The following is a 22,188-nucleotide window of genomic DNA, read 5'->3' as shown; positions in this document are numbered from 1 at the left end:
TTCTTATTCAATATATTTTGAAATTAAGGTTAAGAATAAAAGACAACAAAAAAGAATATGTTCAGCAAAGCTATTTTAAGATATATATTCACATATGTTTTGTTGCTTTGACAGCTGTGGAAAAAACTGAAGAGCCCTCAACTGAAACGCAAAATAACAACCTGTGGATTATTGTTGGTGTAGTAGTACCAGTGATTGTTGTTGTCATCATTATCATAATTCTGTACTGGAAGTTGTGTCGGACAGACAAACTTGAATTTCAACCAGATACAATGAGCAACGTTCAGCAGAGGCAAAAGGTAAGAGATGTGCTAACTGGTGTATGCTAATTAATCTTTTATTGTATCTGTCATTTTAATAATCTGAATAACACATTATGTTCAAAATAGAAAACTACTGAAAAACTTTAGTTTGTAAAACCATAAAATGTTACAACCGTTTGCCTTATGTTTGTTCTCATCTTCTCGCCTTATATTCTCATCACATACTCCGATTTTCCTTCCCATATTCAAGTGATGTATATGGTAGACTAATCTATAACTCTAAACTGACCTGATATGAGTGAATGAAAGGATATGTGTGTGTGCATGTGCAAGTAAGGCCCTCTGTGATAGACTGGTACCCTCAACAGCACTCACCCTTGTCTTGTGCTACCAAGTTGACTCCAGCTCTGCATTTAGAAAATGTATGTATACAATATGTAAATAATAATCAAGTGCTCCCCAAAATGTATCTGGTACAGGTTGAGGTTGATATTTCGTATTCTTGCTGTACTGTGATTATCACACTAATACAAATTTGTATATCTTTCAATAATAAAACCCTTAATGGCCTCTTATTTACTGGTTTCCACATTACTGGTCTCTGTTTAGCAGCCCAGAAGATTTAAGAGCTGAATTTTAAGTCATCAGTATATTACATCCACTGGAGTGAGCTATTACTCATTAGTTCAGTTACCAATGTCTGCATCGTCTTGACACACTGCTAAATGAAAGCAACACAGTCCAAAATTCCTTTGAGCACCTCTGCACAATTATAATGTAAAATATGGTTTTACAGGAAAATCAAACATTTGTGCACGACATGTGACTTTTGTTTATTTGAAGCCATTGTGGCAGTGGAAAACAATAAGGCACCTGATCAAAGCAGTCCTGTAGCACAGTTTGATACAAAAAAGGGCTGTGATATACTGTAATCCTGCCATAGAATGTCTGGCTTAAGAAAAGTCTATCAGGTCAGCTCAATACTTTTGTAGAGAAAATCAATTATAAAGAATGAAGAAACAAAGAAGTACTTATATATACATTTATTCACTCTCCAGCATGTTTAAGGACCTGCCATACGTTCAATTTTCAATGTTTTACAAGTTTGTTTTGCAAAATAAACTACAGTATAATAAAATGAGAAAACCTATATTGAGTACTTTGTTTGGACAGCATTTGTCACTGGACGTCTTCTGAAGCAATCAAGCTGCCTGGTGTTATAGAGATATGTGTTACCATGTCAGGGAAGAACATCAGATATATATTTGGAATCAAAAATGAATGATAAACTAATGTTTTTTTTTATCTGTAACATTATTGTAAATCTCCAAAAGCTCATTAAAAGGAAGAAACACAAAAATGTAACATTTACAGGTATACTGCTGATTTCAAAACTGAAATAAATGAGCAGATTATAGAGCAAAAAAAGTATATTTTCTTGCTGAGGAGAGAACTACATGCACTTTAAGATAATATAACATCATTAACATACTTTAAGTAACTGATCTGCAAAAATATTAAGAGTAAAAATATAAAAATATATTGTGTTATGTATACCAGTAGCATTTGTGTAGAATAATTCCACAAAGTTTTTCAAAGTAATAATTAGGTTTTTTATGGTAGTGATTATGAGTGGAAATATATCACAGTTAGGCAAATAGTGATTAATATCAAGAAGGCAGTTTTGGTTAAAGAAAGAAAATTATTGACATTATGACTTCTGTATAAACAGTTCTGTTGTTTTGCAGGAATACACTTAGGCATCATGTGCATTTCTTTACTGATTTATAGGGTTGTTATAGTCACCGCTAAAATGCTGCAAAATTCTTACATGTACGTGCTGAGCAACATGCAAAATGTTGCCACTATTGGCCACAATGATTAGTAAATCAGACTACCTTACCCTGTAAACTCTGTCTTCCTCACCTGAAATATCGCAGAACATAACCAGCATTATAGGAGTCATTTAAAAGTAGAAAAAGTAGTTTCTATGTATTCCCAAAATAACACAATGAATAAAGATGGTTAAAAATTATTATGTAGTATATTATTAGTTTTAGGTTCATTTGTGTTTTCCAGAAATAATCTGCTATACATTGTTTGGCCACTAGAGGGTGTACCAGCTATCCAACCCCGAGGCACAGCTAAACACACACAGAATCCCGGGTTCAAATCCAATGCTTTATTTACAATAAACGTATACTTATTACAGGCTTCCCTCCCTCAGTATTGTAGCAGGTCTCACACAACACAGGACAGCCCAACAATACGGTTCGTCACTCTCTTTGCTCCTTCTACTTTTCTCCACTTATCCCAGTAGAGTGTTGTCCAAACTCCTCTCCTGTCTCCAACATCCTGAGCCGAGTGGAGGGCTCTCTTTTAACTCAGCACCTTTTAGTACTTATGGTGCTTAATCTGTTGCTTCCAGAAAGCCTCCAGGTAACTTTTCAAGTTATCATGGAAGTTATTTTTTTATTAAACGCCATACCTGTCAAAGACAAGTAATATAATAATTAAAAAAAAATATTTGCTATCTCTTGTTCTACGTGTACCTTTAGTGCCTTTCCTTTGTATTTGAGTGTGTGTGAATGTCTTTTCACAGACGCTTCCTCTCATGAGCATATTTCCATAATGTCTGCTTCACAGATTCTCATCATTTCCAAGGCGCCTTTCTCATCTCCTGTCCAGTTTTATACTTGCAGTCTTTAAAGGCAACTCTCTCAGCGTGCCTATACGTCTTTACTCCTCCTCCTTGTGTGTCTCACACTCACATCTCCTATTTTGATCAAGTCACCAAAACCAAACTGACCAATCAGATTGCTCCAAAGGACTGGAAATACAGACCTCAGTGTTTTTTATACAGTAGATTCTTTGTATCCACAGTTCAATATTCTTATTTAGGCCTTCATATTTTTGTAATGGACAATAATTTAACATTATTGGTAAAAAATACAAAATATTTGTGGCCAGTTTTTCAGTACTTGTTAAGGCTACTGTGGTTTCACACTGTGATGCCAGAAATAGTTTGAATTATCTGTTACTCAAATATATATGTATATACTATATAGTATCTATGGTATATACAGTCCCTGGACCAGTTCTGTAATTTTATTGAACAGTAAATCTTACAGTCAAATTGTATTGTCTGTGATTTCAAAGCACTGAAATGTTAGAAACATAAATCTTACAAAAAGCAAACATGTTTATTTTTCATTAAAATTAGAGAATCAAGTCTTAATACTTCTGCAAGATGCAGAATATATGAACAAACATATAAAAAACCACCAACCTTGTATGTACTGTGGGTGCGGCCCGGACACAGACAGGCGGACATGTTGTTCATCACCACCACACATTTATTTACAAACTATTATTTACAAGTCCCAACTGCACACACGAACCCCCACACAGTCCGGGCCACACAATACCTTCCTCTTCGGGCCGCCTCCACTCTCTCTCCTGCTTTGTCCTGCTTCCACCCGACTCCAGCCTCGAATGTAGGGAGACGGCCCCTTTTATTTCATCCCGGATGAGCTCCAGGTGTTTCCTGGCATTCCTCCCTGGACACACCCCAGTGTGGCGGAAGTGCCGGCTGTTCTCCCGGAAGCTCTCCGGGTGTCCCTGCTCCTCTTCCCCCCAGCACTTCCTGGTGTGGCGGAAGTCCTGAGGTCCAGGGTCCCCAAGGCATTGGGGTGCCCCCTGGCGGCAACCAGGATGGCGGACCCCACATGATCCAAGGTGGGCATAGACCCTCTTCCGGTCCCTCAAGGCGTCCCAGCCGGGTCGTTGCCCCTGGCATCCCTGACAGTATATATAGGTGATTTTATTTATATTATGAAAAGGATCGTTATAGAGGAAAGCTTCAACAATTTTATTTATTGTACATATAAAGCATCTGAAATTGTCCATCATATGTCAGAACTCATCTTCTTGTCGTATTATTGACAAAATGTACTGTAGTTCAATCAAAAGGAGTATAAGAGAGCAATATGACACAACCTCAGCAGTAACTCTGACAACAGTATTCTTGTCTAAAATAGCAAGTCTTCGGTTTTGATTTCAATGTTTAGACCCTTGGGGGTTCTTTAACATTGGTATTTTGATCATTCCAAGTACGAGTGGCCTATACCTGAGGGCCATATCTTCTTCAATAATTTTATTTAGACTAATCCCAAGTAATTCCAAGGATACTTGCAAGTGACTGCAGTGTACACCCTGTAGTACAGCCATTAATACATTTTGTAAGTTTAGGGGGAGCTTAACTATTTCTGACTGTATATGTGAGAATGGCTGTAAATCTAATTTGAAGTTATGGTATAGCCACAGTTATGCCAGGTAGTGCCTGCGCCATCAAAATCTGCAGCTGGCACACCTAATTAGGATCATATGATCAATAAGTTAATCAGGAAAAAAGAAATTAAGTTATTTTTGGCATAATTAGGTTAATAATAGCAATTTACCATGACATATTCCAGTAACATGGCAGCAGAAGCTAATCAAGTAAAGTTCATGCATATTAAGCTTGTGCAATAAGCTTGGCAGTTACCACCTAACTGAGCACGAATGGTTTAGCCAGAGTAGTACTTAAATGACTTTCCAGGATCACGGATCACATGGGACACAAAGATATCAATGCAGTTTGCTGTTCAGTTTTTAAAGAGTCTATAGTTTGTGGTAATTAGGCAACTTGGAGAAGACAAAACAGACCTGTCTAGGTGGGATAACCATTGACTCAGAATCCAAGCGCACTTCTTCATCTTCTTATCCAATACACATTCCGGTAGCTGCAACTATTGAATCTTCAACATGAAATTGCAAGTGCTATGGTTCTTGCTGTACATAAACCTGCATGTTGTAGAATACATAGATGTAGTCTGTCACAAACTTGACCACAAGACATAGCAAGGTTTGGGGCAGCCACCCTTATAACTGGTATCCTGGCTGCAGAATTATAATAATGTTACACAGCACTGATGTGCAGTAAACAGAGTCCAAAACAGAACTGAAGGAATAGGGAAAAGGTGGAGGCTTTTAAAGGGGAAGACAGGAAGTGAGGTCAAAGGGGTCAGTCTCATAAGGGTCTTCAGCCATAGGCTTGAACCTGGACATGATATCACAGGGGCTGGAGCCAGCAAGTTCTTCTTCCATAGGCTCTGACCTGGAAGTGATGTCAAGAGGGCCAGGTGGAATCTCCTGTGAATGGTCTGCAGGAAAGGGAAAAAAAGAGTCAATGCACTCTGGCACCTCCCGATCAGATTCGGAATTTCCCTTACTCAAGCCCTTTATCTGCCGCCCATACGCACGTGTGTGACAAGTCTTATGTTAAATTTGAACAATGATTGTCCTTCATGCCACATTTTGCTTTAGTTCAGGTACTTAATATTCCCCATAGGTGTACATGTATACATATTTCTGTCTGCATTACTGACTGGAAGTGAACATGGAGTTATGTGGTTGACACCGAACTGGATTTAGTAGATTGTGATAAGTGGTCCGTGGCGCTGTGCTGATTTTAAATAAATAATTGTGCACTGCATGAGTGTAGCCTCTAATAGGGTGTGAGTGTGCTTCGCTCAGAGGACGGCTGGGAGTGCTGGCCTGATTGTGAAGACACATGTGAGTGAGTGTGTTAGGCAGGTGCCTCATCAATTGTCTGGAGGGTGTGGCGTGTTCACACCTGTGCCACGTGAGGAGCATTTGTACAAGAAGAGCCTGTATGGGATAGAAGGAAAAAAAATGAGACAGGGGGAGAGCTGTGAGGACAACATCACAGAGAGAGGTGGGACGCAACAGGCAGAGTGGGTACCAGGCAGCATGGTTGGCACTCTAGGGTTGGATTGTCTCCCACTGATTAATTTTTGAGGAATGGGAATGGTCGAGGTGGCGTCCTACCCCAGGGATCCAATGTACACCAGTGGTACGAGAAGGATGACTAGAAGGCAACTGACCCCGAGCGGTTTGGCCGGCACTGTTTGGAGGCAGCTAAGATGGGGGTCAGGTAGGGAGGACCATGACTGCTTATTTCTCCACCAGCTGAGAGAGCAATGGGTGAATTGGAGAGGTGCCAGGCTTGTCTGACAGAATATGAAGGACCCGATGGCTGTTGGTTTTAATCTTGTTTTAATCTCGATCTTTAACTCTCAGGCAGTCACCATTTTAAAGGATTACTTGTTTATTGGACATTTTCAAGAACTGCAGTTTGTTTTGAACACTGTTTTGTTTTGACAGTTTTAATAAAAGCACCAAGGAACTTTTGCACCTACCCCTTGCTATGTATGTGTGTTGTATCCTCATCCACTGGCTCATCCCTTAGGTACCTTATGGGCGGTAGCAGGTTCAAGAGGCTCCCAGGATGCAACTGGTAGCATGGAGCTGACCCGCATCACCACATGGGTTTGTGAATGTGGTTTTATGTGCCTGTACATCTTAATTTTACTTGTGATTCTTACACTCTTATTTTCATTCATAGTAGGAAGTGAATGATTCCAACAGCCTGACCATAAAACATTATATAATTGACAATTCCACTTGAGAGAAATCAACTAGATTTTCAAGAAACCTTTGAAATATTTCTAAAATTAGAGAAAGCAGATTTTTAGAAAACACAAAATATGATGACTGAATATGAAATGCTTGGCAAGGATAATAGGTTTTATATTGGATGCATAATATGAAATCCTTTGATTTAGCAGTATTCAGTGTTGACTTACCGTACACAGAGTAAACAGTATTATAAGAACTATTTTCTCTGACTTTGAACATAATAATTGACATTCATCTGCTGATTTAAGGCAATACAGTTAATAGTTTTTCTGAACCTTACTCTTATTCGATGTTAATGTTGATTTATTTTTTATAATTATGTCTATCATTTTTCTATTCTTTAATATGTAAAGCACTTTGAGCTACTGTTTGTATGAAAATGTGCTATATAAATAAATGTTGTTGTTGTTGTTGTTGAATTACCAATTACTACATTTGCAAACAGGTCAAACGCGGCAAATGTTTATGAGATTGCCACCGATATTCAATCATAAATTAGATGAGTTTGTTGAGAAGTTTCACCCATCATCCAGGGACATGGGGTGAAAGTGTCTATTTTAGCAGCGGTGGATGTGATAGCAGCCCATCATGGGGTCCATTCATAGATACATCCACAATCAGTTTTCATGGGGTCCATTCAGAGTTAACATTCAATATAGTCGTTAACCCTGAGAAGTCTCATGCAGATATGAAGAGAATGTGTAAAACTGACACACATTTTAGATCTAATAAAAGATCTCTGTGAAGCAGTAGCACTTACTGTACCACTGTGTCTCTGGGCCCTCAAAGTGTATAATAGTAGTAGTGTACGTGTTATTTCTACTGTTGCAGACCTTGAGAGCACATTTCCAAGTTAAGATATTTGTTCTTTTTTACTGCCGCAACAATTTACAGTGAACAAGTTATCTTCACTCTAAGTTTAACATTCTCATTTCTACATGGTTGTCCAAATTCTAAAAGAACACATAACATGTAACAGGTTACAGACTTTGAGACCCTTTAACTAAAAGAAAAAACAGCTCAATTCATTATTCTGTGGATTGTGTTATATGTTTGACCTTATTACACATGCATGCTGCTTTATTGGTGTCTCCCTCTTAATTCATTATGGCTATGGGGTAACTTTCAGTCTCAGCTTACTTGATCAATATACTTCCCAAAAGGATACTGATCATTGTTCATGTCTGTTAGGTGATATGTTTCAAGGGAACAGATCAAAGTGGCTTGGAGACTCTCATTAAAGGAATTGATTGCTGCCATACATGGAAAATCACTTGTTCAGTATGGTTAAGGATCAGTCTATCATCACGTATGATTTCTCATATATTGATAGCACTCCATTATTTAATCTAATCAGATACTCTTTTTATTGCATTAATACATTTTATTTTTCCCTTTCTAACACTATCAGCATTGTATGAATTTTAAATAGCAGTCACTTTAACAAAAAATACTATTACAAACCTAAATGAAGCCAGGGTAAAAATAGGTCTGCTTTACAATTCATGTCATACTCCTGATGTTTGGATCACATACCATGCTTGCTGTTCTGCTGCTTGTGGCATGCTAATGTTACATATGCATAATAATCTCTAGACTGTGGGGCCACTCATACATGCAGATTGTGCAGACATCACACAGACCGGGCTTGGCATCTAACCTAGAAACCTGGAGCTTTGAGTTAGATGGACTAAGCACTATCCTACATTTCGTTAATGTCACTGTACATATTATACAGCTAGCTGCAATTTTTTTTTTCTTTCACTTAGATAAGGTTAAAGTCATGTAATTTGGCCTCTGTTGATATAAGAAATTTTATTCAAATTGCAAAAGATCTAGGTTAGCTTCAAAGAGAGCTGTTTTGGATTAGTTAAGCTTCTCCATGAACAAAAAATGTATTTTCCATTCTTATGTGACTATATGAAGCTGCCAGTGAGACATCCAGGAGTCAGTCCAGTATCAGATATTTGTTTATTAAAGTAATAAATAACAGAAGACAACATTTCACAGCATGTAGATGTGACATCTCAAATCTCCTGAATCCAAAGTTTAAATCTGTGATATGTTAAATCTGTTGGGAATTTGCATGATCTTTACATGTTCACATAAACGCACTTTAGAGATTCCATTTTATTTCAGGATGTGCTCTCTGGCTTGCTGGATAATAATAATTGTTCCATAGAGTGTGTGCATTTGGATACGTCCTTCATTATTGGTAAATACGTTGAGGGGACGAAACGTATGGAAGACATTATATAAAATACAAATTGATTATGTTTGACCAATTTTTGAATCTAAATTTGGGGTAATGTGAGTGTGCTGTGCAGTCTTCCTGTGCCCTGTCCAGAGTTCATTCTGGCTTTGTGCTATCAAGATGTTGGATCCAGACCAGACCTAAAATCTGGTTAATAATACTTGAAAATGAAAGAATAGTTGATCGATGTCGTCCTCAGAATGAGTTCCTAGCGCCTGTTTCTAGCTGAACAGACAGAATGTTCTTTGTTGTCCTGTGATATATGGAAAATCTGAGATAAACACAAAAAATAGCTTATGAAGCTTCCTTATTTTAAACTTGCAAAAAAAGCTATAAGAATCACAGCCTAAAATTGGATTTCTTTATACTCTACTTGTTTTTTCCCACTTTTAAATCCTGTAACTTTTTTGTAAGTTCTTTTTCTGTCCCTTTTCCTCCTTCTTAATATACATCCATGCATTTTGCAATTGGTTTTCTGATGTTGTTTGTTTTTATTGCTTAGTAAAACGCATTGTCATAATAATTGTTCTGAAAAATAGTATGTTGGATATACTTTGAATGTATTACTTGGAATGATTGTGTCTCTACTAAATTGCCAATTTTACTCAAAAATGAAAAGATTGCTTATATTGAGGAATGAGTATTTGTGAGTCTCAAATGGCATCTAAATGAGTGACAATTTACACTTTTTCAGTGAACTTGTGGTCTCAGTCTTTTTAGGGGTACAATTAGGTAATAAGCCAAACCTAAGAAATAGGTTGGCTTCAAAGAGAACTACTGAATGTTTTGGTTCAGTTATTTTTTTCATAAAAATATTTGTTTTCCATTCTTATCTCACTGTATGCTATTTTGAAGCTTTGAATGAGATACCCAAGATTCAATTCAGTGTTGGATTTGCTAAAAATAATATACAGTGGAGGACAAACTATTACAGTAAGCACACTTGACACTTAAAAGTCTCTTGGATCTAAGGTTACTAGTGTTTGCAGCTAATGAGGTCGCTATTATAATGCTGTTGCACAGCTGGCATAATATTTAACTATCGAAACAGTTCACTGTAGATCATGTAAAACTGTACCAAAGCTAATGCGTAATATTGATTGGCTCAGTCAAACAAATACAAAGGCAGATGTTAAACATCTGAAATTACCATTAGAAGAGTTGAATTTCACAAGTCTGGAAAGGGAATTGCTGCAGCAGTCTGGTGATCATAATTGCAATGCATTGCTGTCCAGGAAAACAGTCCCATTTTACATGTTGTGCCAAACATGCATTTTTATTCATTTCATTTTTATTATGTAAGACACATGCATTAAAAAGTACATACATACAGAATGTAGAATAGTGTTTTGTAAGAATTCAAGTTGGGATTGAACCAACTTTGGGTGAAACGACCATCATTCTCAGGCTTATTTAGAGTAGTCAGTTGACCTAACATGCATGTCTTTGTGATGTGAAAACTGATGCAAACAAAAAGAGAACATGTAAACTCTGCACAGTCTGTGACCAGGCCAGACTTTCAACTCAGTTTCCAAGTTCTGTGAGGCACTGGAGCTAACCTCTGCATCTACATACCATGTATAAAATTTTCAAATTTTACGGGCACATTCTCGTAAGCACTAACAGCTGTAAACACTGCCAAACTTGGTTTTACAGTTAATATTTCAATTTAAAAAAAATCTTCAATTATTGCTATACAGTGTGGTCAGCCCCGGCCGGGACGCCCAGGAGGACCAGAGGAGGGTTTGTGCCTCCTCCAGACCGCAAGGGGGCGATCGCCCTGGTTGTATTGTGGGCCACGGGTAGAGGGCTTGGAAGCCCAACCCTGTAGGGGCCCGTGGCCACCGGCAGGCGGCGCCCAGGTGCCTGAGGAACCCTGGAGCCCAACACTTCCGCCACACCAGGAAGTGCTGGGGGGAAGAGAACAGGAGACACCCGGACGGCTTACGGGTGCACAGCCGGCACTTCCGCCACACAGGGGTGTGTCCAAAGGAGAGTGCCGGGAAGCAGCTGGAGCCCATCCGGGTTCCCATTTAAGGGGCCGCCTCCCTCCAGTCATTAGTGGATGTCGGGTGGAAGAGGACAGAGCTGGAGAGAGGACGGGAGGCGGCCAAGAGAAAGGCACAGAGACTGTGAGGCCAGGACATTTGGGGGAACGGTGCTGGAGGCACTGGGAAGTTCACTGAGTTAAAATATTGTAAATAAAAGTGTTTGTGGGTGAACTTAACTGTGTCCGGGTCCCAGTTCACAACAGTAAGAGCATTTAATGTACGGACCATTTGTTGTTAGTCAAAGAAAAATGTATTGCCGTGCCCTTCAGTTGTTCATAGGCTGGGAATTGATTATTAATGTTAGAAAAGAAAAGAGTACAAAGTTATTTAGGCTTAGACAGTATGCAACATTTCACAAATAAAATACTATTTCATACTAGTTTTTAGACCAGTAAAAATGCTACTGCCTTTGTGTCAAATTTTCTGATGAGAGGTGGTGCTTGCTCTCTGTTTGTTGTTTTTTTAGAATTGCAAGACATACTTGAAACTGTATATACAGTATACAGTCTGTAACAAAAATGACCATTAGACATTGCGAAGGTTTGGGGCAGCCACCCGTATAATTTTTCCCGGCTGCAAAATAGTTGCAAAAACATATTCAAGTGCATCACATCGAGTCCAAAACAGAACTGCCTCTCTAGACACAAGATGGCAGCTTTAAAGGTCAGTGGAGGAAGTGATGTCATCAGGACTGGAACCAGAAGTGACGTCATTGGCTGCCCCAGAGCCGGGCGGGATTTCGCTAGAAAGGTCTGCAAAAGATCGAGAGGGAAAATCAGTGTACTTCGCCACCCCCTGGTCCGGCGTGGAATCACATGTATTCGAGCCCTTTAGTTGTCTCCTAAACACACGTGTGTGACAAGTCATATGAAAAAGTTTGGGAACCCCTCTCAGTCTGCATAATAATTTAGTCTACTTTCAACAAAAAAGATAACAGTGGTGTGTCTTTCATTTCCTAAGAACATCTGAGTACTGGGGTGTTTTCCGAACAAAGATTTTTAGTGAAGCAGTATTTTGTTGTATGAAATTAAATCAATTGTGGAAAACTGGCACTGCAAAAATGTGGGTCCCCTTGTAATTTTGCTGATTTTAATGCATGTAACGGCTCAATATTGATTACTTGCAGCACCAAATGGTTGGATTAGCTTGTTAAGCCTTGAATTTAATAGAGTTCATGAGAAAAGGTATTTAAGGTGGTCAATTGCAACTTGTACTTCCCTTTGACTCTCCTCTGAAGAGTAACAGCATGGGATCCTCAAAGCAACTCTCAAAAGATCTGAAAACAAAGATTCAGTCACTGAAGCTGCTCCTCTGTCTGGAGATGATACTATTCAGTGGATGCAGTGGATTCTCTATGATTGACAGGAGCCTGCTCAGCACCTGTCGCTCTGCCACAGATTTCAAACTGTCCAGCTTTGTGTCTACAATAGAGCCTGCCTTCCTCACCAGTTTGTCCAGGCGTGAGGCATCCCTCTTCTTTATGCTGCCTCCCCAGCACACCACCGCATAGAAAATGGTGCTTACCACAACCGTCTGATAGAACATCTGCGGCATCTTATTGCAGATGTTGAAGGACACCAGCCTTCTAAGGAAGTATAGTCAGCTCTGTCCTCTCTTGCACAGAGCATCAGTATTGGCAGTCCAGTCCAATTTATCATCCAACTGCACTCCCAGGTATTTATAGGTCTGCACTCTCTGCACACAGTCACCTCTGATGATCATGGGGTCCATGAGGGGCCTGGGCCTCCTAAAATCCACCACCAGCTCTTGGTTTTACTGGTGTTCATTTGTAGGTGGCTTGAGGTCTGGCAGGCCAAGAAATATACAGGAGCGGCATATGTGCAGGATTGTGAGAATGGTTACAGACAACGCACAGATCACCTCCAAAGACCTGCAAGAACATCTTGCTGCAGATGGTGTATCTGTACATTGTTCTACAATTCAGCACAATTTGCACAAAGAACAACTATATGGCAGGGTGATGAGAAAGAAGCCCTTTCTGTACTCACGCAACAAATAGAGTCACTTGTTGTTTGCAAATGCTCATTTAGACAAGCCAGATTCATTTTGGAACAAAGTGCTTTGGACTGATGAGACACAAATTGAGTTATTTGGTCATAACCAAAAGCGCTTTGCACGGAGGAGGAAGAACACCGCATTCCAAGATAAACACCTGCTACCTACTCTCAAATTTGGTGAAGGTTCCATCATGCTGTGGGGCTGTGTGGCTAGTTCAGGGACTGGGGCCCTTGTTAAAGTCAAGGGTCGGATGAATTCAATCCAATATCAACAAATTCTTCAGGATAATGTTCAAGGATCAGTCACAAAGTTGAAGTTATGCAGGGGTTGGATATTCCAACAAGTCAATGACCCAAAACACAGTTCGAAGTTTACATAAGCATTCATGCAGAGGGGGATGTGCAGTGTTCTGGAATGGCCGTCACAGTCCCTTGACTTGAATATCATCGAAAATCTATGGGATGATTTGAAGCAGGCTGTCCATGCTCGGCAGCCATCAAATTTAACTGAACTGGAGAGATTTTGTATGGAAGAATATTAAAAAATACCTGCATCTAGAGTCCAGACACTTATCAAAGGCTATCGGAGGCATCTAGAGGCTGTTATATTTGCAAAAGGAGGCTCAACTAAGTATTGATGTAATATCTCTGTTGGGGAGCCCAAATTTATGCACCTGTCAAATTTTGTTATGATGCATATTGCATATTTTCTGTTAATCCAATAAACTTAATGTCACTGCTGAAATACTACTGTTTCCATAAGGCATGTCATATATTCAAAGGAAGTTGCTACTCAGCCAATGATAAAAATATGACTGTATGTATATATACAGTATATATATATATATATGAAATAAAAAAATCTTCGAAGGAGATGATACTTGATTTTCTTGGAGACACTTTAACGTCCAATGAAACAAAAGGACAACAGCTGTACAGGCTTTTAAATGATCGATGCGGAACGCAACAAGCAGAACACACAGCTCAGCAGCAGCAGCTGCAAGACAGCAGCTGATCCGATCACATCTCCTTAGCGTACGTTCAGCCCCCCCTTCACAACACGAGTAGCAGAGAAGCAAAGTGGCTGGCGCATAGCGCCCCCATGAGTGGAGGAGCGAAGCGAGCAGGGGGCAAAGCCCCCTATTGTATATATATATATATATATATATTTATATATATATATATATATACTATATATATATATATATATTTATACTGTATTTCATGTGTTTTAAAATGCTGCTTTTTTCTCCCAAAATACACTGTAGTAAATCATTTCTACATACAAATCCAGGCTAAAGGGAAGTCATTGGAGCATTACAATCAGTTCTTCATTTGATGATTGTACTTCCGGTTCATAGGAAAGTCCTTGACCATTATAAATACCCACACATTTTTCAGATTCAATAAGCTGTTTGTGAAAATTACCAGGTATGAGTAACTTCCATCTGACCTATATGAATATGTTATTATTATTTTGACTGTTAAAAGTGCACTTGCCCTAAGCACTTAAGCCTGACTGAAAGAACTGTGTTTATTTCAGTTGTATGTATGTTAACATACTCGGACTCGCACATCACAATTATGAAATAGTTATTTTTTCAATTCTGGGTACACAGCTCAAACATAATAATCTGCCTCACTCAAGATGCCACATGCTCTGTTTTCAGTAAGACCGTAGTAAAAATTGTAGATGTGTGAAAAGAACTCTGCTGCAAATAGCACCAAGTGGTACTTTACATTTGCAGAGGATTACTTCTCACACTTTAGATGTTACATTTGCACTTGCAGTGTTACATTATCACTACAACTTTATTCTGCATTTTAATTTTAGTTTTTAACACTACAGCTTTTTCTGGTGTACATATTCTTTCTATGTTGATGAACATCGCCAATAGCTGATGTTAAAAGACACTTAGATTTGACCTGAATAAAATAATTTATATATTGTCATGCATTTGTCTAATTTACCCTTTGCTTAATTCATCATACAAAGCAGAGAACAGAGTCAAATATAACTGTCACATATTGTAATTATTCTGAACACAATTTGATATGCTAATTCTTTTATGCTAGGTAAGATCACAGGAAAGTACACCGGTTTTAAGATGAACACTGCAAAGTGGTACACACCCCACTATCAAATATGAGCTTGCATCGTGAAAGTAAAATTATTACTTAAAATGAAAATCACACAGTCACCTTCAATTGAATTAATCAGAAGAAGTCACATTTGACAGTACATAGCATAACGTAACATAAACTTTCTTATACAATTCAGGGTCACAGCAACGTCTGACTCCATCCTCAATGGAACACTGGTCCATCATACAGTAACGCCTGCTTACACACATGCCCACACTCACACTCACACAGACCTAGTTTAGAATTAAGGAAGTTGTACTACTCTCACCCAAAGTCAATCTGGGAGTTCATATCATAAAACATGTCCTAACAGAAGTGACCCAATACAGGAAAACATACACATTCTTGTAGTAGTATTTGTTTTCTAGAGCACTTCTGCATTTTGATGAATTTTCACAGACTAAAGAACTGAAAAGGTTTGGTTGATTCAGATGGAAGCACCTTGTTAAATGCAAGGTTAGCACGATGTGGAAAAACACTGACAGTGTTGCTTCCAAGAGTCATGATTGAGGTTCAAGGTTTAACCTTCTCATAGATCATAATAGACAGGACGTAACTGCTGTGATGATTTGAGTCCAGAGGATGATGTGATAGTAAGTGGAGAGTTAGGGACTGTCGACTTAAACAAAATTTAATCTGACAGTCATGTGACAATCTGTTTTTATTTCTTCTGAAACGCTCATCTCTGATCCCTTTACAGTAGCCCTGGACTCGTTCAGATAGCCACACCTTTAACAATATACTATAAAACTATTACTTTAGAGTTGTAAATTTGTACAGGCACTCATAGTCTATACTTAGTGAAGAGTGATATACAAGCATAAATTGAATTGAGTTGAGTATGGATGTATGCTGCATAAAGAGTGCCTTACTAACAAAAGCTGAAACAATTTTTTACATAGCTTGTTTCAGCATTTGGCAGCTGCTGCAAAGCTGTACTGCCAAGACATTGATTAATTATTTTTCTTAAATTTAAAAGGACAAAGATTAAGTACTGATGACAGTTTCTCAGCTTAGCCCTTTCAGCCTCTGCACATGCACTATAAAAATCAGAAGCCTCATCTGAGAGCAAGGGAATTAGTGAATTGTCCTGTCAATCATCCCATTTCATCAATATGCGAAAGGTAATCTTTTAAGAGACATAAATCAAATTGTGAAAACCACAACTCTTTTAAGAGTATTGTGGAGTGATGGTGTAAAAAAATGTTTGCCCATTTTCAGCTGAGCAGTATGTTTCTTTGAGTTTCTGTCAGACAAGAATTAAGATTTCAGTAAAGTGAATAAAACTTACTACTTCTGCATTCATTCCAGCTGTTCATCTGAGCAAGCTTTATGTATATGTTATGACCAGGTGAACAGACTAGAGAATGCCAGAAAAAATGTTGGGGCACCAGCCGGGCAGCCCTGTTTAATCGGCACAAACAACAAAACATGGTGATCTTGGCATGTAAATATCCAGCCTAACTAGTTCAAATAAATGTTCTTTCGCCAGAGCTCTGTCCTTGTTGAGGGCCGGGTCCAAAAGAACACCGCCTTCTGGGGACCGCCTGTTTTTATGCTGTCCAAGGTGGAAGGGGTGGGGCCATCTCTCGGCACTGAGGGCGTGGCTAGGCATCCTCCTTGGGTGACTTCTTGGAACTGCAGTGGAAAGAGAAAACACAGCGCCAGTTCTCTCTCTTGTCCTAATGTGGTATCACTTACCTCATCAGAGCCAGGAAAGTGGTCCATAATCATTTTTCATTACTCTATAGGCAGATTAATATATATGTTTTATTCACTCTATCAGTCGTCTCACTGTGGTTAATTAGGTAAATAGATCTAACATTGACTGTTGCCATCAATTGAAGAGTTATGTGATTTAATGAGAAATTTCTCTTTTCTTTGTAAGTACAAAAAATCTACAGCACCTTTTTATGATAGGGTGTCCATTTGGCAAGAGGTCACCAGAACAAGGGTGCAGTCAGGATAGTACAAATCCAGCACAAAAACTTCATGAGGAAAGAGAACATCCCATAAGCAATAAGAGGACCCCTCTGCATGCCAGTGTGAGAAGGCAGTAGACTATAGTTTGACTTGGGTGTGGTGATGCTTGCAGCCTGCTCGTAGATGTGAGATGCCCACACCCATGCAGGTAATGTTCAGTTTGGAAAAATGTTACTTAAGCAGGTATGACAAGTGTGTTGCCAATGTGTGTGATTTATGTCACATGTCTGGAAAGTGTGAATATTGGGGATTTGTGTTTTAAACAATCTTCTTATGACCATACTCAATACTGCTTATCCAGTTGTCTGTCAAGGGGAGTGGATGCCTATTCTAGCAGCATGGACTGAAACTTGGCAGTCTACGACAGAAGTGCAGGAGGCCACACAAACACTTGTACTGACGCTTTACTCTGAGTCAGTCTAGGGAGACCACCTAAGAAGGTATGCACGTTGTGGGTTGTGGGAGGGAAAACAGAGTCTGCAGAGTTCAACCAACTCACTCACATAAAGAACATGGAGTCTTTGCATATGCTGTTCCCAGGCTGGAATTCAGATCCAGAAGTTGTGAGGCAGCAGTGCTATCTACTCTGCCACCATGCTGCCACAATGATACAAATATTAAAATGTTTTCTGTCACACTATGTAGACTGTTATGTTATTGCAGTTTTAAAACCACATGGTGTTTCATGTCATGTCATTTTCTAACTCATTTAATCCATTCGACGGTCACCTAGGGGCTAGAGTCTGCCCCAGCTAGCATAGGGCAGAAGGCAGGAACAAACCCTGGACAGGGAGCGAGTCCATTATAGGGGGCACCAGCACACACACACACCAAATGCACACTAGAGCCAAGGTAGCATTACAGATTCACCTAACATGCATGTCATTGAACAGTGGGAGGAAACTGGAGCACCTGGCGGAAACTCACACAGGCACAGGGGGAACATGCAATCATCCACACAAGGAGGACCCTGGTCTCCTTACGGCGAGGCAGTGCCCTACCACTGCACCACCATACCGCCCAGGGTGTTTTATGTTTTACTATATTAAGTGCTGTCTGCGTAGTCTGTGTATATTTGTGTATTTTTATGTCATGACTTCTCCAGAGAGCTTGTTACTTGTTAATATGGCATATAATGGTCAGGCACTGCACCCTTAATTGGTTGCACCCAGCGCTACTGGGATAGGCACTGACATGGATGAATAACTTTTCTAGAACAAAATGAAGTTAAATATAAAAAACTATTAGCATACTTAGTCTGACATGTTTTTCTACATGGCTTCTGAATCATGTAATTCAAAGTTTTACTTAGTGATCAACTGATTTAGTACCTTTTGAAATTAAAATTGTAGTCTCTGGATACTTACAATATCTGTTGTTATAATATTAAAGCTGTATGTTTATATTTAATAGTAATGTTTGCTTTACAAGCTTAGCTGCCCTTCAGACCTTACAGTTACCGTCTTCTTGTTAGAAGTTCATCTAACTAATTTATTTATGGCGCCACTTCAGACCACAGAATCCACAAGTTTAAACAAAACTGACCTTGATCCGTCTACCATCTCAGCTACACCACTTCAGCTGCCATAGTGTTCAGTGATAAGTTGAAGACGACTGGAGACATGGCACAATGCCATAATTTGAGCAACGACTAATAAATAAAAGCTATTTGGATGCATACAATGATTCTTTCTGACTGCTGAAATCAAATGGGCAGTGGCTCTCAAATAAAGTAAAGGATGAGAACTTGTTGTTAACAATAATGCTTGGTGGCAGGAGAAGTCAGAATGGACAGTGCTTTCTTGTGTGCTACCTCACATTTATTTATTCATTTGTTTTTCAAGGGACTAATTTTCCTTGAAAAAGCATGCACGGCCAAAACAGGAAACATCTGTAGCACTGCAGGCTTTCTTAATTTTGTTGAAAGCGTTCTTGTGCATTCCTTCAGCCTCTGTGGTTATACAGCCTCTTTTCATGACACTTGAGTCATCGTAGGGAGTCACACAATGAATGTTTTAGGACATTTTGTTCTTCCAGCAACGGCCATAAGACAGGTAGCCACTCTGGATAAGATGCCAACCATTGCTAAGTTGGCCTGGTGCCATTATATGTGTGGATGTGCCTTGAGAGCTACTGCCAAGCCATCGCGAGACAATCACTACCATATATGCTTTATGAAGCATTTTAAAAAACACTCCACAATGCATTCAAAGCTGCAAGATGACAAATAGTGGTATAAGGGGTAAACACTGGAAAAAGCGTGTAAAAACTAAAATACAAAAGTAATGTAAAGCACTGCAACGAGTGTCTTTTTTCAGTATAATAGAAATGTTCATCCAAAAAGAAAAACAATCCACACATTTCTGATCATTCTTTGCTGTTGGAAATAGGCATTAAGGCACAGCTATTTAGCAGCATCAAAAAAATAAATGCTTCATGTGTAGTATACTTCCAGTCCAAATACATCTTTAAAGGCTGTATTCTCACAGCACTGTGTTAGCAGTCATATCATCAACATTTCAATAGTACAGGGCTGACACCACTTCCCAATATTAGGAAGATTTGTTAATTTTGAGTAATGGTGTTGCCCCATAAAAATGACGTGTTGCAAATAACTTCGATGAGGATTGCCCTGAAGGCTGAGATCAGTGCAGCCTTCACTGAAAGATCTATTGACAAAGTAGTGTAGTGTCATCTGAATAAAGGCAAGTGTCCATTAATATAAATTGCTTTTCTGCTGAGCAGTTGCTTAATGAGCCTGTTTTGCACATTGCCTTGTTATATGAGATGAAATATGCAACATACCTTAGTTAGAAGTACATTTTAAAATGAAATCGATCTTTCAGCCTGGAGGCTTCTATGAATACAGAGGTGTCTTTTTGGCAGGTGAGTAGCAGCAGTGACAAGGTGAGAAACCTAATGACTACCTGACTGGCAGAGCTACAGAAGAGTCAAAGCAGGGGAATTCTAAAAAATCACACATTTTATATTTTTAGGATGGATTCAATTAAGTAGTGCTTCTAGTATTGTTAGCAGCTACCCTACCAGTTTCTGTTGATATTAAGCCTGCTTGATTGTCTTATTTGTAAAATTCCCAGTATCTGGATTTCCCCTTTTCAGTTCAAAATCCTAAACACGTTACATATTTAGGATTCTTCTTATACAAGAATATGAATGATCATTGTTCACTTATTAATGCCTGCAACAGAAAATAGGTGTAATTCCACAAAGACAGAGGATTACAGCATGTATTTGTTGTTTGTTGGTCAGACACTTGGCATGATTTATTATAAAAATCTTTTTTAAACACCACACTTAATGCAAGCAAAATGCTAGTTAATTTTTGCATTGAACAGTTTGAGTCCATACGTTTTCACATTTATGCAGTCCGTTGGCCATTAAACCGCCTTGAATGCAGTTGATGCTAGAGATGTTAGTATTCACCAGTCCAAGAAGACATTAACATCATTTAAACATGCTAGAATAGTTAGTGTTTTATGCAAACATCAAATGCAAATTTTATCACAATCTGCAATATAACAGAAATATGAAGAGTAAACAAACATCATACTGATTCAGTAGATTAGACCTCCTTCAAGCCAGTTATATTATTAAACTATTCTGTAAGTATCTCTCAGCAGTGTTCATAATGTTATAGTGTGGCCAGCTGAGAAGAGTGTTGGTTTTACATACAAGTCAAACGTATTTCTTCATAGTCATGGTATACACTTGTGTGTTAAATCAGAGGATAAGAGACCAGGCTCCAAATGGGAAAATAACATGAATTAAACCTTACTGTGTACATCCATTTTGAAGTATCAAAGGTTTTGATTTAAGAAAATGTGCCTTCTGCATTTCGGAGCCACGTCTGTGATAGCAAATGTCAACTGTAGTAAGTAACACCACAGATTTTTGGCACTATATTCTTCAGCTGAGGATACATTTCCTGTTCGCTTGTCTGCTGTTTTGATTTGACATTTTACACAGGTGTAACCTCAATATTCCAAATGTCCACAGTTTCACGCTAAATTTTATCTGACATTTGTCTCTCCAGTTCTGTTTCTTCAATGGTTGTACTGCTCCATGGCTTGTAACAAATGATGCTTTGCACAATAGTGTGCTGAGTAACTGATATACAGTAGTGACAGATCTGTCAGTATGCCCTGAAATCCTCTGATTTGAGATTATCCATACTCGGGTCATATTATTTTTTATGCCATGTGCACTCAAGTCATATATTTTTTTAAACATGCAACACTGGCACACATAGTGAATCACATACAGATACAATGGTTTACTGACAGATGTACACTCAAATCATATGATTGTTTTTCCTAAACCAAGCCTAATTTTCACCTTTTACATTCTTTATTGTTGTTGTACATAGCCTAGTGAATTAGACTCGCCCCAAGTAGACAGTGCAGTGGTTGTTGATGAATTTCCTTGTACTTTGTACACATAACAATACAAAACTGATTATATTACATTGCTTTTTTTTATAAAAGCCTTACAGTGGAAGGCAATTAAAGCCAATGTTAAATATAGATGTAACAAAAGACTAAATAATATAAGATTCCTGTCCTCATACAAAATGAACCTGTTGCCCTAATGAATTGTTTCCTTTCCATGCCTTTTTACTTGTGATGGCCTTCTCCAGATCTTTCAGTGACTTCATATACAGTTCCTTGTGAAAGATGTGGAACACATCGGTCAGTTATGTATATTATTGGCCAGTGTCTTTATTGTTGTATGTTTCTTGAAATGTATGTATCTGTATTTTTCTGACATACCACTCACATAACAATAGTACTGATCATTGGGGTTCACCATCTCTGTATACAAGTTAGTAGAAACAGGAGAGTCATTGAATACATATATACAACCAGGTGTGTCCAAACTGGAGGAATGTTGTTAGCCACTAACATTTCCTC

General features: G+C 38.7%; 1 protein-coding gene across 3 annotated transcripts in view; it reads left to right on the top strand.

Moving 5' to 3' along the window:
• Window positions 1–22,188, top strand: part of LOC120533816 (UPF0606 protein KIAA1549-like) — a 209,018-nt gene that overhangs the window by 145,166 nt on the left and 41,664 nt on the right. For all 3 annotated transcript variants that reach the window (XM_039760822.1, XM_039760823.1, XM_039760821.1), the window contains exon 10: window positions 115–299. In XM_039760822.1, coding sequence (XP_039616756.1) covers window positions 115–299 — 185 coding nt within the window. The remainder of the gene's footprint in view (window positions 1–114; window positions 300–22,188) is intronic.

The sequence above is a fragment of the Polypterus senegalus genome, chromosome 8, assembly GCF_016835505.1.
Source record: "Polypterus senegalus isolate Bchr_013 chromosome 8, ASM1683550v1, whole genome shotgun sequence".
Taxonomy (NCBI): domain Eukaryota; kingdom Metazoa; phylum Chordata; class Cladistia; order Polypteriformes; family Polypteridae; genus Polypterus; species Polypterus senegalus.
The sequence above is the reverse complement of the archived record's forward strand: the minus strand, read 5'-3'. Positions and strand labels throughout refer to the sequence as shown.